The 19168-nt window shown below is 42.4% G+C and overlaps 1 protein-coding gene across 2 annotated transcripts in view; it reads right to left on the reverse strand.

The window, feature by feature from the left end:
• Positions 1–19168, reverse strand: part of STXBP5L (syntaxin binding protein 5L) — a 165681-nt gene that overhangs the window by 40189 nt on the left and 106324 nt on the right. For both annotated transcript variants that reach the window (XM_061638424.1, XM_061638413.1), the window contains exons 14-17: positions 18120–18160; positions 3766–3980; positions 2595–2767; positions 523–648 (exon numbers count right to left, since the gene is read on the reverse strand). In XM_061638424.1, the coding sequence (XP_061494408.1) occupies positions 523–648; positions 2595–2767; positions 3766–3980; positions 18120–18160 (555 nt within the window). The remainder of the gene's footprint in view (positions 1–522; positions 649–2594; positions 2768–3765; positions 3981–18119; positions 18161–19168) is intronic.

The raw sequence follows: 19168 nt of genomic DNA on the forward strand, positions 1-19168 counted from the left end.
TTTGAAAAGTACTATAAAGCAAATCCCACTGGGAGTGATAGGACCTGATGATATTCCATCACTCTCCAAGGAAACTGTACAGAAAAAAAACATGTAAAAACTAGGAACAGCTTTCCCCACCCCCACAAGTGTCAGGATATTTTTTCCATATGCATTTTTTTTCAAATGTAGTTCCAAATGCCAGAGAGGGAGGGAGAGAGGGACACATACCTTTGCTTTCCTGCTCCTGGAGCCACCACCAGGGCCCAGGAGACATAGCCACTAAGGAAGGGGACTTGGCAATTACAAATACATTTAGAACTCATGGGGGGGGCACATCTTTTTCCACCAGTCAAACACAGTGTGTGTGAGGTGGGGGTTCACCCATCACGAATAATTATCGGGATCTGACATCATTGAGACACAGAACATCCTTCATATTGCTGAGAGTATAAGCAAAGTAGCACAAGCATCAGTGGCACAAGCATGATCTGTTGAATAATATGTAACCTATGCAAGGAAAATATACTGAGGTTAACTTACAGTCCATATGCCGAGTTTGCTGCTAGGCTGGTTATCTGTTGGGGAGGCTCACCGTCAGCCCACACCAACTGAATGACCAGGTCTGCTTGGTAACCAGGAGGCATCTTCACAGCACGAGTCTTGACACTAAGAAGAAAAAGAGAAATGCTGAACAGAATGACCAGGCTATGCCAAGAAATCAAAAAAGCTACATGGAGAGAACTCAAAGCTAAACTACATGTTGCATTCCCTCTGTTGTTACTAGTTCTTCTTATTATTATTTATTAGATTTCTTACCTGCCTTTCACCATGAGGTCCCAATTAAAAAATGTAGTTTTTAAAACAGCTAAAACATATTACAATCAAGAGAACACAGTAGGTGCTAAAATGTATATCTCAGCTCAAGTATCAAAGACCAGCGTGAAGAGATGCGTCTTCAGCATCTGAAGAAACCAACATAATGTAGGTGCCAGATGTACCTCTGCGGAGAGGGAATTCTGCTGTTAGGATGCTGCCCTTAGCATGCTGCTGCTGCTGCTGCCTTTTCCTTCTCTTGCCTTCACACCTATAGGAAGTGTCCATAGATAATCTATAGCATATTTTTCAGATAAGGTATCTGAAAAATCTTTTTCTTTCAAAGATTCTATCTGAAAAATCTCTCTCTCTGCTGTAACTCATGTAAGTCTTCAAGCCTGAATTTGAACTGACTCTGGAGTAGGGATGGAAGGATCTGTCAGTTTTGATTCTCGCATTTCCCCAATCTTAAATTCTGTTCTATAGCAACTTGCCTTTAAAAAAACAAGAAACACCTCATTGCAATTTTTCAGCATTTTGTGCAAATTTCTCCTTATAAACACATTTTAGTATGTAGATTTGACTAATGAGCACATTTCTGCTAACAATTTCTCCTTTGTGTGTTATTTTCATGACCATATTCATTTTGATGCACACTTTCCCCTAATACATGCATTTTTGTAAGCATTGCTTGGTTGGAGAATTGCGTTGCAAAATTCATACATGTGTGCCTTTTGAAGGATGATTGTTTTTCGATTCTCATATCATTTTGGAAAGTGTGAATTTGATAGATTTGGTTTTAATTGCAAACTTAATCAAATTTCTCCCCAATCGCTACTCAGGAGAAGGTTGGATTGAGCCAAGTTTGCTGCCACCTCAGTGGCAAGCCAAGTGGTGAGCTCAGTGAAACAGACTGGTTTCCTGGTCTGGGAGCCAGTCTTTTTTTTACTTAACTGTTTTACTTAACTGATTAGTTAAAAAAAATCTGGATTAAATGTAAAAAAATATGAGCTGGCATTTTGATGATGCTGATGTCGCCACGTGCATGGTGCAACAAAGTACAGGAATGAGAAGCGCTGATTCATAGGGTCGCCATAAGTCAGAATTGACTTGAAGGCAGTCTACTTCCAAAGATGCACCCTTCTCCACTATGCTACAGTAGCCTGCTATTTTGTGGTCCTCACTAATAATTGCTACATAACCTTGTTTATTTTATGCTTCTACTCTTACTTGGAGTTCCTAAGTCATTTCCCATCTACTCCCTTTTTACTTCAGCAATGATGCAGCATCAGGTACTCCTTGACCATTCACAGGATCCATATCTAAAAGGTATATTAATAAGCTTAATAGGAATGCTGAAAACAATTTGCTTGGATGTTATTTATATGGAGCCATCAATGCACATTATGCTTCCAACAGCAACTGGCAGGACAGAGTGAGGTGGGGTGGCACTGCTTACCTGGTTTCCCCATGTGGAGGTCACTGCCAGTAACCAAGAGGGAGAGGGGCAAGGAGGTGAGCACGGTGCAATAGCAGAGCTCCACTGTGCCTGCATTGCACCGGCCTCCCCATTGCCTCGCTCCTCCCACTCTCCCTCTTGGTTACTGGCAGCAACGTCTGCATTGGGAAGCCAGATAATAACACCCCACGCCACACCACCAGCCCTACTGAGTGTTCCACAGTATAACACACACATGCCGTCTCTGTCTGTCCTAAGAAAGTTGTATTCTAAACTTTAACAGAGAAGGCAACAGAGGGAGAGGAAAACGAAACCTTTCAACCACTCTAAAATTGTTTACCTGAGATATGGGATACTATCCTTCATTGTTCCTTCAGATGCCACAGTGTTTGTACTGCCTGAGAGATCTTTTAAAGATGGAAGTGGGGAAGAGGCATTTGAGAATGGAGGAATAATTTCCGCCTCTGGACTAATTATATCTTCTATATCACTTTGAAGTTGCACCTCTAAAGACTTAAGGAAATTAAAACTCAAATTATTTTATGAGATCAGTGTTTTTGAATAAAAATAATTAGGAAGAATATCTCCCCCCCCCCAAAAAAAAAACTTATAACAAGATTAGATGAAGGTCAAAGTACTAAGAACAGAAGGGATAAGAAGCCAAAGCCTTTAAATGCAGGTTAGACCTGTTTTCAGGGATGAGAGCCAGTGTGCTGTAGTGGTTAAGGTGTTGGACTACGTGGGAGACCAATGTTCAAATCCCCACATAGCCATGAAGCTCACTGGGTGACCTTGGGCCAGTCACTGCCTCTCAGCCTCATGAAAACCCTATTCATAGGGTCGCCATAAGTCGGAATTGACTTGAAGGCAGTACATTTACATTTTACTGTTTTCAGGGAATAGAATGGGCTTCTTGATTTCTGTTCCTAAACATGACATAGATGGTACATGGAGCATTTATACAAGAGATACACCTTTATGAACTTTGGCTCCTGGGAATTTTATGCTGGCAATGTTATTATCTCAGGAACATGGGTTATTATGAAGAAAGACAGTACCATCCAGTAAAATATTTTGCTTTCACAAGATTGCGTTTGAGAATATTATTTTTGTGGGGTTTTTAGCACCAAAGTAATCAACTAGCTCAAAGACTATCTTACTGAGGGTCTTCCTACACAGCACTTCATGCGGGGTACACATGAAACAATGTTACAGTCACTTGCTTCCATTTGATAAGAAATGCATTCACAAGTTATGTAAAAAAGTTATAATGTTCAGCTGTTATTGCATTGCCTGTTTCAAACAACTAAGCTTGGCTATTCTTAACTGCAATTGTTACATGACAAATATAGTTGTGATACATTATCCCTCTTACTTTATATTTCATTAACTAAATCCCAGCTTTTCACCTATGCTACATGCAATTGTGGAATCTCAGATGTGTTTATAAGCTCCTCCCCAAGTCTTAAAGTAAGCAAAGCAATATATAAGCAAAACATATGCAAACTTACTGATATCTCAGTATTAACTTCATGTCTGCTGAATTTGTAAATAATAACATATGCAGAAACTCCTGCTACACAAAATATTCTACTTTCAGGACACCAATACATCAACTGGATGGCAAAAGGATCCTCTTCTACCATTTCTGCTGTTGGTTTTCCTTCTAACTTCTGTTTTTCAAAAACTTTTGAGGTTTTTAACTTGTACAACATCTGCAATGTAACTGGAAAATATTGAAGGCATCTATTATATTTTTAGACTACATTAACGTATACTAATTATCTGTAATTATCACAGTTATAGTCTTTTCCAGTACTGGCAGATAATATGGGAAAATATTGCAAAATGAGGTAGTATAGCGTGTAATACCAGGATCTTTCTTGCGTACTGCATCTAATCTGGGCAATGACCAAAAAGACACCCATATCACAGCAGCAGGACAGTGCCTTGCTGTTTAGCGATTTTGAAAAAGAAGGTCAACCTTTCAACATAAGAAATCCTCTACAAACTTGAAGATACATTCTTTATTTAGTTCCTTCTGTAACGCCTTTTAAGATTGTAATAAAATATTTTTACAATATATTGAAAATATTAATACAGTTCTGAGTCCATAAAATGTGCAAAGTAAACCAATCTGTGTTCAAATTCATAGCTAACTTATACCCCTTCTTGCAAACACATGAAGTTGGACATAATTGTTCAATATAGGTTTGGCCCGCTTGACGTTACTGGCTTTCATTTTAAAAGACCAAAATTCAGGATTTTTTTTACCATAAATTCCTGTTCTCAAGGAGTCAGGAAGGCATTAAATATCCTTGGGGACATTCCCCCTCCCTCTTTTACTCAAGGGGCAAAGCCAACTGCTGTTGACTCCTCCATGGGAAGAATCTCCCATCTACCAGAAAAGGCTTGAGAAAAGTAAGAACTATAAAACCTAGTTTTATAGGGAAAACTATAAAAGGAACACCCACAAGGGAAACGTGGGGGGGGGAGAGGGGAGATACACAAACTACACAAATACAGGGAGAACTTCTCAAAAGACCTTACCTAATTCCACTTATATGCTTATTGTCCAGAAATATGAACTGATCCCAAGGCAGCATAAGAGACAGGAGAATTCTCTCTTGTCCCACCTGAGAACAGGAAATTATACTAACAAAATTTCCCGTTTTCTCCTGTGAAATCAAGACAGGATTCAATATCCTTTTGGATATAGCATTGCAAGTACTCAGAATGGCCAGCTACTCAGGTAGATTTCTGTTTGGGAAAGGTCCTTCATACAACTTGCCTAACAAATGTGGCATTTAATGAAGCAAACACATCCATCTTTATAGTGCTTACCTAACATGTAGACTAACTCCCAAGTTCATGTTGCTGTTTGACAGGTCTCACCTAGCAATCCCTGAAAGCAGTGGAAGCAACTGCCCTTTTATTGAATATGCTGCCATGCCCTGGGGTGACAAAGTCATCCATGCCAGTGCAATACAGCTTCTAACTCACCTAGAGAAAAGTTGTATTAATGTTTTTATTTATTAAAGATGAAACGGGGGAGGGGACCTTATACAATAAAATTACATTTACAAACAGAAGGAGGAACAAAACAAGTAAGGAAGGGAGAGGAATGTGGTTTATAGTATTTCAGGCACATGAAAGAAATAATGTACACTAAACTGACAACTATTGAGCATAACTCTCATGAAAAGCTGACCAAATGTCTTCATATTTGTCCTCTTTACATTCAACATCAATATGTAGTCAACTCAAATAGGGACAATGAGTCCAGTACCTTGTAGTAGTCAGGGGGTAAGTCCAAAATGGCACACAAATTTCCCCAAGTTCTTGCCTTTCAGCTACTGTAACGATCCCTATGGTGTTCTTGCATGAATACCCCTCTAATTTGCCACACACAGCCTTATTCTAAGTCTATAAGCCTTTTATGAGAGTGATATTGGTATCACACACACCCTCCTCCTCACATGGCAACCTGGTCTCTACTTCTCCCAGTGATTTAATTTTATATCTGAAATCTACAGAGTGTCTACCAGTGGTTTGTTTTTAGATCTGTTGCCATTCTTTTCAGGAACAGAAGCATGTCCTCTTCTGACTTCTCTGAGGTAGTGGGTGATGCAGGATCACAAGGTTACTTATTAGGGCCCTTTAAATGCATGGAGTTATGCCTCATTATCATAATTGGGAAGGGATTAAGGGAGAGAGACAGAATCTACCCTCTTCCTTCGAAAAAAGACCAAAGAAAGTTCTTGTGCCCTCATGTACTGTGAAACAGGGCTTGGAATCCTGCTGGAGTAAAGAATTCATGGAGATGTGTCTATTCTTGATGCCACCTTCACTAGACTCCTGATCCCAGGGTGGTTGATAACAATCATTAAAATATTAATAGACACTAGGGCTGAACAGAAATGCATCATAATTTCAATATTTTGCAGGCAGCAAAGGTGAGGGGGTACTTCAGCTGTTTTTCAGGGTGGGAGGTGAATTTAAAGGATGGGAGGCATGAAACTTAACTGGTGCCTCTCTATGTAGTCATCTGCCATCTTTATTTGTCCATAATGTCCCCTGGAATGACACTATATAATGACTGCCCGTGAGAGCCATCACTTTCCCCCCAGAATGTGTATGTTGTGATATTATAAGTAACTAAAGATGGCAGCTGGCTACAGCCATTATGGACAGTTAAAAATGATGGTTGGCAGTATAGTGCCCTTGAATCCACCTACCCCAAAATGGGGGAGGTAGTTTCACCTTTTCTGTGCCAGTTGAATTCCACCTATAAATTTAGGGTAAGCTTTCAAAAGGTCAGAAGTTTGTCCCAGTCTTAGTAGACATATTTTGTACTAGAGAATGTTTGAAGCAGGAAACGAAATGCCTCTGGCCATTCACATCTTGGTCAGATACAAACAAAGTCCCCTCTGCACATTTAGCTTATGCCAGTTCTTTTTCTGGATTAAACCAACAGGAAAGAGAACCATCTTCTAACAATTGTCTAATATCTATTTAAAAAAAGAATTGACTTCTGGCACAACAGAAGGATCCGAATACAACAACACCTTGTCTATGTACAAAGTACACAGACTAGGGTTAGAAGAAAGCACCCCCAGTTCCAAAACAGGCTACAGTAGGGCCCCACTTACCGGCGTTCCGTTTTGCAGCATTCCGCTGATGCGGCGGCTTTCAATTCAGGGGAATTCTCCGTTTTAAAGCCGATTTTGCGATTTTACGGCATTTTGCGACATTTTCGCATCATTTTCGCGCGACGCAGCCCATTATAGTCAATGGGTTCCGCTTTACGGCGATTTCTGCTTTACGGCGGGGGCCTGGTCCCTAACCCACCGTATAAGCGGGGCCCTACTGTACAAGGAAAACAGCATTGAGGATATGTTCTTTTTAGTAGCACCAGAGCCATGAGTTAAAAGGAGAGTCCCAGAAATACTGTGACTACTCAGTTCAGGTTCTAGGAACGAAACCAACAAATCAAGGGCAGGTTGGGCCCTCTTCACCCTCTTCAGGCACTGGCAAATGAGCAGATGGGAAGAGATGGCACCCTCATTCTAGTAGCCCAGGATGCTATTGAGAGCTGCTGCCTATCTTTCAGAACATAGGTCCCAAGTCCTTTGGTAGGGCCATCCTGCAGGAATACCAGCATCACAGGAAGATTCTCCTGGGCAAGAACATGACCTTTCAAAACATACAAGGCCAGATAGGCCTTCCATGTAGAACAGTATATCCTCTTGATGAAGCTGTGTCTAGAGCAGTGATTCTCAAACTGTGCGCCGGGGCACACTGGTGAGCCGCTAGAGGTGGCTAGGTGTGCCGCGAATATTATGAAAGTATATTATTATTAAGTTATTTTTATTCATAGTTTAAAATATATTAATATATTTTTTAATTTTGTACACGAAGTGCACCAGAAATTTTTTATATGTTTTACAGTGCGCCACGAACCAAAAAAGATTGAGAAGCACTGGTCTAGAGGCTAAGAGAGCAGACAGAACCTTGTCTGAGTACCAAAGTCAGCTCAGCCATTCCTGCTAATTAATGGAAGATATCAGGATATGGAAGTTGCAGCATGAAGTCTGGACATGAACTTCTGTACATGTCTGTTCTCCAGAGTCTACCACTGTGTTCTGAACACTGGATTATTTGATGAAAAATTTCCTTCTGCAGGACCTACTCTGACTCCAGTAGGGACATCCTGCTCAGCCAATCTGCTATGTGCTCTGTTGTAAGGGACAAAATGTTCTGATCTGCTCACTGCTGTATGGTGCTGACTTATTAATGTAGCTAGTGTGAGTGCACTCCTTCCTGTGTATTTGAGAATGGTTTCGCTAAAACATTATCTGCTCATATCAAGATGTGCAGGCCTATATTTTCCCGTGAGATTCAAAGGAGCTAATTTTATTGCTTTGATCTCTAAACAGCTGATGCTCCACTCTGCTTCCACTGTGGACCAAGATCTTTGGACAGTTTGATCCTTACACGCATTCCATTCTGTTCCCCCATCCTGAGAAGCTGACATCTCATGTTCAAGACTCAAGTTTGTGTTGTCATGCCAACACCCTTGGTCAGCCAAGACTTTTCCAGCTACCAGGTTAAAGAATCGTAAGAATAGAAGGAAAGTCTTGCTGGGGGGAAAAATCCATCTAGTGTAGCATCCTGTTTCCCCGCTGTAACTATCTAGATGCCTTGAGGACGCCCATAAGCAGGTCTAAATATAATACCCCTCTTCCTTTATGGCCTCCCAGCAACTGGTACTGAAAGGTATATTGCCTTCAAAATCTGTAAGTTGCATATCGCCACCATGGCTTGTTGGTGATAGGAAAAAATGTGTGCTCTTTTTGTAAGGGGAGCAGGGGGTGATGGAGAGGGATGAAACCTGAAATGTTCCAGTACTTCCTAGCATGACACCATCATGCAGAGAAGCTGTGCCAGAGACATGGCTGAAGAGATTATCTGACACATCAGCTCAGCTATCATATTCCATCTCTCACACAAACATGGAATTTTTACATGTCCAGTTGTACATTGGGATGATCCAGAAACTGTCCTGTTCTGGTCTTGATGAGGAGCGCACGAGGCATGATGATGAAGCACCAAGGAGAGAGCTTAATGGACAACTTGCTCTGATAAAATCTTGGTAAAAGGTAAAGGTAAAGGTGTCCCCGCACTTGTAGTGCGAGTCGTTTCCGACTCTTAGGGTGACGTCTTGAGACGTTTACTAGGCAGACCGTATATATGGGGTAGGATTGCCAGTTCCTTCCTCAGCCTTTCTTTACCCCCCAGCATATGCCGGGTACTCATTTTACCGACCACAGATGGATGGAAGGCTGAGTGGACCTCGATCCCTTTTACCGGAGATTCAACTTCCTCCTTCCGTTGGAATCGAACTCCGGCCGTGAGCAGAGCTTTCGGCTGCATTACCGCCGTTTACCACTCTGCACCACGGAGGATCTTAAAAAAAAAAAACTTGGACTGGACTCAAAAGATTTTTGACAGAGTCAAATGGGAATATTTTATGTATTCAAGAAATCTGGATTCAGACCAAAGATATCCCTTGTCTCAATATTTGTTTAGTATTCATTTTGAACATTTGCTTATAAAATATAACTTTGAGATAGAGATGGTCACTCAACAGATTAAAAAATTGCAGATGTGCTGATGATGTTGCACTGATTAATACTGAGCCGGGAAGATCATTATCTAAATTCTAAAACTTTTGAGATATTTCAGGATATAATGAGTGATGGCAAAAATATTGATTTTTTTCTCACAATACAATAATTCATTTTAGGTTCAGCATAAGCCAATTAAATATTTGTGTTTTGTTTTCATGAACGTTAATAAAGAGTTACAGACATTAAATTTTGATACAGTGGAGGTAAAAGAAGAATTGCAAAGATGAAATTGCCTTAAACTTATCGTATTCAGCTGGAACAGTAGCAATAAACAATGAATATTTTTCTTAAGATCAAATATCTATTACAACTCATTCCAATAGCTGTTACTGATCAGAAAATGAATTTTTTGCAACAATAAATTTGTATGGGATGACAAGAAACTTAAGGAAAAAGATCAGTAATACTGGTACAATCCACACTGAAGCTCCTTTCTCTTGCAAGGCATCAGTGTACTGGTATTGCTGTTCAGAAGAGGAGTCACACTGTATTGGAATACTGCTTCTCCCTTGTGTACAACACAGTTCCACGGTACAAGCCACAGGGAAGGGCAATAAAAAGTGGAAGGTTCTGAAGTCAGTACTTTATCATCTTTATCATACAACATCACTATAACTAGTTAAAATTGTGCAAAAAGTGGGTGGTGTTTGGAAGCTCACTTTTTTAGCTTGAATAAAAGCATGCGCACCTGCACAGAGAGTAATCCACACATACAATTTGGTGCACCTTGTCCCCTTTTGATATCTGAAGGTAACAGCTTACCAGATTGGGAAAGACATAAAAGGCTATGTTCCTACCACTGCACACTGTAGCACCTCACACAGCACCTAGTGCCCTTGCAAAGCACTGCAAACCTGTGTTCCTGTGCTGCTGACATAGCAATTAGCCTATAAGACCCCTTTTGTTGTTTGCAGAGCAACCAAAATAGTTTTGAGGGTTGGAAGTGGAATTTGAATTTGCACTCAGTCCTGCCAGTCTATTACCAAAAGGAATGGCAAAATTCCTAAACCGACAACCTATCTAACAAGATCCAAAGCACTTGCACTTGGAAGTAAGCCTTTGCTACTTTAAGTGCTGAACTTCTGTCCCAGTAACATGGCAACCCGGAGTCCTACTTGCCGGCTGATGTGCAAGGTGTCTGAGTGGCATATGGGTTGCCACTTCAGTCAGTTTAAACAACAAATGCTAAATGGTGTGCACGATTACAGTTGCAGACTGAGTTGGATTGACTAAGGGCTCAATCCAACTCAGGGGAAGTCGGCATAAGTTGTGCTGGAGCAAGAGAAGCCAGTGTAAAGTTCCACCACATCCAATTGCCATTCAGGAGCCTCTGGGTTAGCTGAACACCGGCTCAGCCAGGAGCTGTGCGAAGGGACCAGAAAGTAAAAGCCTGCTCTCCCAAATACCCCTACCAGAGAGTAAACTCTCTCCACTGACTTCTATTGCAATTATGTTCTCAGACTGGACTTTGTCCTGGTGTAATGTTTCTCTGGATTGGGACCTTCAGGCGCACTTCGAACATGAACTAGATGTGGCCTAAGTCCCCTCTCCTTAGCCCCTCCACTGACATGTCCCCAACTCAACCCATTTTTAGGCCTTACCCCAGCTTACGCAAGCTTCACTTGCGCTAGTCTTGGCTGAGCCAACTGGGTCCTTGCTGAGCCAGGCTGGCCTGGCTGAACCCTGTCTGAGCCAGGTTGAGGGACTTACTGGAGATCTGCCACATTCAGCTCCTCTCAGTCCAGCTTAAATGCAAGTTGGATTACGCCCTAAGGCTGCAATGCAATACACACTTATCTGGGAGTAAGTCCTATTGAGCCCAATGGAGTTTACGTCTCAGGAGACATATGGATTGCAGCCTAAGTGAACTGCCTCCTTCATTATTGTGTTAATTCTTGCTCCATAGGATGCATTTTCTTGCACAGCCCTGAACAGTGTAACATATATATTAGAGAAGCAGCAACGGAGATTGGTTTGTGCAGGGAGCATAGGCACCCCATCTTCCAAGTTTGTTTGTTTGTTTATTAAATTTATATCCAGCTTTTCCTCCCAGAAGGAGCCCGGGGCTGCAAACAAAACATTAAAAACACTCTAAAACATCTGAAAAATAGACTTTAAAATATATTAAAACAAAACACCTTTAAAAAGAGTTTTAAAAGCAATTCCAACACAGGTGCAGACTGTTATAAGATCTCTACTTAAAAAGCTTAGTAAAAAAAGGAATGCCTTCAATAGGGGCCAAAAAGATAACAGAGATGCCAATGTGGCTTCACAAAAAGCTTAGAGATGACCTGAAAACAAAAAAGGACACATACAGGAAGTGGAAAGAAGGCCAGGCCACAAAGGAAGAGTACAGGCAGGTATCACGGAATTGCCAGGACGGTGTCAGGAAGGCTAAAGCTGAGAATGAGCTGAGGCTAGCGAGGGATGCTAAAAGCAACAAAAAAGCTTTCTTCAGGTATGTCCATAGTAAAAGACAGAGAAAAGAAATGGTGCTACAGCTACTCAATGAAGATGGCAAAATGATGACAAAGAAAAGGCAGAAGTGCTCAATTCCTACTTTGGCTCAATCTTCTCCCAAAAAAGGGTCTATGACCCTTACAGGAAACATGAAGTAGAAGGGGCAGGATTGGAGCTTGAGATTGATAGACAAATGGTCAAGGAATACCTAATCACTTTGAACGAGTTCAAATCTCCAGGGCCCGATAAACTGCATCGTAGAGTATTGAAGGAACTGGCTGAAGAACTCTTGGAACCGCTCTCTATTATCTTTGCGAAATCATGGAGGACTGGTGAAGTGCCGGATGACTGGAGGAGAGCTAATGTTGTTCCTATCTTCAAAAAGGGCAAGAAGGAGGAACCGGGGAACTACAGACCAGTCAGCCTAACATCAATCCCTGGAAAAATTCTGGAGCAGATTATAAAGCAGTCAATCTGTAAACTCTTTGAAAGCAATGCAGTGATTACTAGAAGCCAACATGGATTTATGAAGAACAAATCCTGCCAAACTAATCTCATCTCATTTTTTGATCGGGTAACCTGCCTTGTAGACTGTGGGAATGCTGTGGACATCATATATCTCGACTTCAGCAAAACTTTTGACAAAGTGCCCCATGATATTCTGATTAGCAAGCTAGCTAAATGTGGGGTGGATGGAACAACTATCAAGTGGATCCACAGTCGGCTCCAGAATCGTACTCAAAGAGTACTTATCAATGGTTCCTTCTCAAACTGGGTGGAAGTAACGAGTGGGGTACCACAGGGCTCGGTCCTGGGCCCAGTACTCTTTAACATTTTTATTAACGACTTGGTTGAGGAGGTACAAAGCATGCTTATCAGATTTGCAGATTTGGGGGGCATAGCTAATACCATGGAAGACAGAAACAAAATTCAAAGGGACCTTGATGGGCTGGAGCATTGAGCTGAAAACAACAGAATGACATTCAACAGGGATAAATGCAAAGTTCTACACTTAGGAAAAAGAAACCAAATGCACAGTTATAAGATGGGGAATACTTGGCTCAGCAGTACAACATGTGAGAAGGATCTTGGCATTGTTGTTGATCACAAGCTGAATATGAGCCAACAGTGTGATGTGGCTGCAAAAAAGGCAAATGCTATATTAGGCTGTATTAACAGAAGTATAGTTTCCAAATCGCGTGAAGTACTAGTTCCCCTCTATTCAGCACTGGTTAGGCCTCATCTTGAATACTGCGTCCAGTTCTGGTCTCCGCACTTCAAGAAGGATGCAGACAAACTGGAACGGGTTCAGAGGAGGGCAACAAAGATGATCAGGGGACTGGAGACAAAGCCCTATTAGGAGAGACTGAAAGAACTGGGCATATTTAGCCTGGAGAAGAGAAGACTGAGGGAAGATATGATAGTACTCTTCAAGTACATGAAAGGTTGTCACATAGAGGAGGGCCGGGATCTCTTCTCAATCGTTCCGGAGTGCTGGACACGGAATAATGGGCTCAAGTTGCAGGAAGCCAGATTTCGAGTGGACATCAGGAAAGACTTCCTAACTGTTAGAGCCATACGACAATGGAACCAATTACCTATAGAGGTAGTGGGCTCTCCGACACTGGAGGAATTCAAGAGGCAGCTGGACAGCCATCTGTCGGGAATGCTTTGATTTGGATTCCTGCATTGAGCAGGGGGTTGGACTCGATGGTCTTGTAGGCCCCTTCCAACTCTACTATTCTATGATTCTATGCTGTCTGTCTAATATTTAAGGGGAGGGAATTGCAATGGCTAGGTGCCACAATACTAAAGGTCTGCTTCCTATGTTGTACGGAACGTACCTCCTGATAAGATGGAATCTGCAGGATGCCCTCACCTGCACACCACAGTGATCGACTGGATATATAAGGGGTAAGACAATTTTTCGGGTATCCTGGTCCCAAGCTGTATGTATGTATGTATGTATGTATTTATTATTTGATTTATATCTCCCCCTTCCTCCCAGCAGAACCCAGGGCGGCAATACAGGGCTTTGAATACCAAAACCAGAATCTTGAACTTGGCCCAATAGCTAATGGACAGCCAGTGTAATTCTTTCAGCAGTAGGGTGACATGTTGGCCACACCCTGCCCCAGTGAGCAATCACACAGATGTATTTTGCATCAGCTGCAGCTTACAGACCAACCTCAAGGGTAGCCCCACATAGGGCACATTATTTATTTATTTATTTATTTATTATTTGATTTATATCCCACCCTTCCTCCCAGCAGGTGCCCAGGGCGGCAAACACTATTACAGTAATCCAGCCTGGAGGTTACCAGTGCATGGACAACAGTGGTCAGGCTATCCAGGTCCAGAAACAGCCGCAGCTGTCTTACCAGACGAAGCTGGTAAAAGGCACTCATAGCCACTGAGCTCACCTGGGCCTCTAGCAACAAAGATGGATCCAGGAGCACCCCCAGACTATGAACCTGCTCTTTCAGAGGGAGCACAACCCCATTTAAAGCAGGCAACTGACCAATTACTCAACTCAGGAATCACCAATCTACAGCACCTCTGTCTTGCTACGATTCAGACTCAGTTTATTGGTCCCCATTCAGCCCACCACTGAGTCCAGGCACTGGTCCAGGGCTTACACGGCCTCTCCCAATTCAGATGTTATAGAGAAATAGAGCTGGGTATCATCAGTGTACTGCTGACAACTGCCCAAAATCTCCTGATAACTGCTCTCAAGGGCTTCATATAGATGTTAAACAGCATTGGGGACAAGATGGTACCCTGCGGTACCCCCCAGCATAACTGCCAGGGGGCTGAAAGACAAGCATCCAATGCTATTCTATGAAAACGACCCAGGATGTAGGATCAAGTGGGCTCAGAAGGATGCCATGGTCAATAGTTTCAAAACCTGCTGAAAGATCAAGTAAGAATAACAGGATCGTACTCCCCCTGTCCTTCTCCCAATAAAGGCATCCATCAGGGCAACCAAGGCCGATTCAGTCCCATAACCAGCCCTGAACCCAGATTGGAATGGATTGAAATAATCTGTTTCATCCAAGAGTACTTGCTATTGCTGTGCCACAACCGTCTCAATCTCCTTCCCTAACAAGGGGGTATTTGCGACCGGGCAGTAGTTGTCACAAACCAATGGGTCCAGGATGGGCTTTTTCAGGAGTGGTTGGATCACCACCTCTTTCAGGGCGGCTGGGACCACTCCCTCTCACAAGGATAAGTTGACCACACCCTAGATCCACTCAGTCATACCCACTCAGCAAGCTTTAATAAGCCAAGAAGGACAAGGGTCGAGAGGACACATTTCTGGTCGCTTCACAAGCACCTTGTCCACATCATTAGGCCGCATCAACTGACACTGATCTCAAGAAGTTGCAGCAGACATTGCACTGGAACACATACTGGGAAGACAAGAGTGTCACTCCCCTATAATAAGAAACAAACTCTACCATTGCTCAAAAATAGGGATGGAAAGTTCTATTTCAGTTTTCCCAGTTTCTAATTTTTCCAATCTTAAATTGAGTTCTCCATTATTAAGGGTTTTCTTGGAGAGGGCTGTTAATGTCTTGTTCTTTATATGACTGGTGAATCCACTGTAATTTTCCTAAAAAGGAGACACTTCATCTGAACTGTATGTTGTTTGTCTCTGGTGAAAGCATTTATCTTATTTTGAAAAACCAATAAAACTTGTTTTTTAAAAAATCAGTTCTCTACATTTCTTCAGAAATTTGCTATTTAAAAAAAAAATCTCATGAATTAATTTCTCCTAATGAACACATTTCTATATGCAGTTTTAACTAATGCACACATTTTGCAAGTAATTTCTCCTAACATAACACATTTTATATGTTATTTGTATACTTTCACATATATTCATTTTTATGCAGAGTTCCCCCTAAAATATGCCTTACTGTAAGCATTGTTTGGTTGGAGAACTACATCACAAAATTTGGGTAAGTGCAAATTTTGAAGGATGGCTATATTTTGGTTCTTATATTGTTTTGCAAAGCATGAATTTGACAAATGCGGATTTAATTGTGAACTGAATCAAATTTCTCCTGCAACCATATTCAAAAGTGACACACAGCACAGAAGATAGAAGCAAGGGAGGAGCAAAGGAGGTAGAAGGAAACTAGTTCCAAAGAACTTGCACTGCACCAAGCCTCCTCCTCTCCTCTTTCTTTTTGGATTTAGCAACGGCGTCACTAGCAGGAGTGTGGGGGGGTGCTGACCTCTGGCGCGTGCCCTCCCAGGGGCATGGACGGGGTGGCTGGCCATGCGCATGCACACTCAGCAGGAGATGCTGACCACATGCTCTGGGCTGACGGTGGAAGGCCCGTCCCGGCTTCACCGCCAGCAAACAGGCACCTGCTTTTGGCGCACACAGGACCGGGTGCCGGGAGGCCCTTGGCGAGCCCCCAAATCTTGTTCTGAGCACACGTATGTGCGCGAGGCCAGCCAAACCCGTCCATGCCCCTGGGAGGGCACGCACCGGAGGGGCACCCAGCCAGAGAAGCAGGCCTGGGAACACCGGCGTGCCTCCCTCGCCCTGCCGACACTGCTCCCGGTCTCGCCTGCCCGCCTGCCTGCGAGGAGGAGTTGGCTGCTCCGACGCCGACTCGGAGCACTTCTCGGCTCCTTTGCCGGGCAACGGCGTGGGCGCGTTGCCCCGTGATGGGGCGGCTCTGGGTGTCACCCCCCTCATGGTGTCACCCGGGTGTGGTCCGCACCCCCCGCACCCCACTAGTGACACCGCTGGGATTTAGGGATCTTCTCCTCTTCCCCCTCCCCCAGGCACTTGGGTCTGAAATTTTAAAGTCTTTCAAAGTAAGTACAACTGCACAGGTGTGCTCTGAGCAGTGTGATGATCACAGTTGTTGAGAGTAAAATGAAGGGTAAAGCTTCCTTCTCACGGATACATTCCTCCCTGCCAAAAGTTAAAGGCTAAAGATAGGGTGCCGGGGGGGAGGGGGAGGAAGATTGGGAAAAGAGTACCAGACTGGTTCTGCATGCTCACCACCATTCCCATTGATAATACTGTGTGGTTAATACAGTGTGGAAATCAACTGAATTAAGAATAAGATCTACTCAATTATTCTACCACAAGCTATACTGAATTATTTTCCAAAGCAACTTATATAGCCCAATTTGGGCTGCCACATAGTACAGCATTAAAGCAAGCCCCCGTTCTTCATTTTGTTTCTCAAAGTCACAAACTGTATCCAGGCTCTCTTTCATTCTGTGCTGTGTTATTTTATACAACTCTGGGACAAAGAGAGAAACTATGGAGGAAGCACAGGGCAGGTATCCAGCTTAACAAGTTCACCCGAGCATAAGCACTTTTGGATGTGCAATGCAAGTTCCCCCTCCATTTCCTCTCCCTACATGCCTCCCCCTGTGTGGCCCCTAAATATGCTCCAGAGAATTGGGCGGAACCCACAACAGACAGAAGAGGGAGGGGGAAATTCCACTGCGCAGCCAAAAGTGCTTGTGCTAGGCTGAACTGCTAAGCTGGATAACACCCATAGTAATTTTTATGAGCTGATATCTTTGCAGACCATAAAAGCACTGATTTATCCTTTTTCTCTAAACCCACTATCTCCATTGTAATAGGATGACAGTGCAATCCTATGCACTACTCAAAGTAAGTCACTTGGGGTTCAGCGAGGTTTACTTCTAGGTAAATGCACATAGAATTTGTTGTAGTTTAAATAATTAATAATTATGTAACTATAAATAAATAAATAAATAATTTAAATAATTCAAACATTTCACTTGATAACCCAGTCCCTAAAAACAGAACTGTACCTTGAACAATTGTGTAGAAGAGTAAGATGTTGAAAGGTTGGCCATCTTTGGCTTAGGAAATTAATAAAACATCAAATGATATGTATCCAGCATTTCTGATCATGCCACACCCTAGAGCATGATGCCATAGAAATAGGAGGTGAAAGGAACTAAAAGGCTTTGGGTACAAAAAGCATGCAGCAACATTGGCCACCCTCCATCAACACACACTGCAAAGTCAGGAATTAATTTCACTGCATTAATTACATTAATTGTATTTTTCACTATTTCATCAACTAATGAATTAATTAATAATAATTTATTTTAATAAATAAATAAATAAGCATTTCTTTTCCTTTCAGATATGCAGCATGCAATTATTATTTGTATAAGAATTATGTTTTGGAACTTACTGGCAGAAGCATCCCAAAATTTTACTGATCCATCCGCATGACTTAAAAAGAATAGGTTAAAAGTCAATTAAAACAAGATACAAAACAGTGACCGTCTCACATGTTTCTACCAAGGCTGAGCATTTGTCTTGGGGGCCCTCCACGTGTCCTTTTCATTGTGCATTTATGGTGATTTGTGCTCATGATATTATTAGGATGGTAACAAGTGACCCTGCTTTCAATACTGTTTGAGCCCGCAAAAGTTTTGGGGTAGTCACACTGCTTAATTTCTAGTCAGTGCATATCCTGCACATTCCTGCTGAAATCCCATAATTTCTCATGCCACAAGTGTTCTGGTGTATTTTGCACCCCTTTTGTTGCACTATAGCCTGTCTGGACAGCAATAATGTGGTAGCACTGGGGAAGCATCATAGAACAAATTAAAGCAGAAGTAATGGACCATTGGTCTCACCTGAAGGGTGATTTTCATAGGAGGACTGCCATCAAGCGGGTTATAGCTCCACCTATCGTCCGAAGGCAAGAATGTTTTTGAAGTCAAGTCTAGGGACATCAGGCCCCTCCCACTCTCCAGTTCATTCGCAGCGAGTCCAAGGATAGATATCTAAAAATGCAGGAGAAAAGGCCAACGGGCCTACCAGCAAAGACATAACACAGTAACAATAATCATAACAATATGACTCTAACGTAGCGATATGACATTAATAGCAGTCTTGACTTCACTAGTAAATCAAACATAATAGCGTAACAGGAATATATGAAAAAAACCCAAAAAGTATCTAGTTATCCTCCAACTGGGAGGGTCGTGATGGCAGTCCTCCTATGAAAATCACCCTTTAGGTGAGACCAATGGTCCATTTTCCATAGGAGGCCTGCCATCAAGCGGGATGTACCAAAGCAGCCCATAACAGGGAGGGACCACCCACATCCTAATAATCATTAAGAACCTGTTGCAACACTCGTCTGCCAAAAGAGGCATCGGCAGAGGCATAACAATCTATTTTATAATGCCTTATAAACGAGTGTGGGGTAGACCAAACAGCAGCTCTGCA

The sequence above is a fragment of the Rhineura floridana genome, chromosome 1, assembly GCF_030035675.1.
Source record: "Rhineura floridana isolate rRhiFlo1 chromosome 1, rRhiFlo1.hap2, whole genome shotgun sequence".
Lineage (NCBI taxonomy): Eukaryota > Metazoa > Chordata > Lepidosauria > Squamata > Rhineuridae > Rhineura > Rhineura floridana.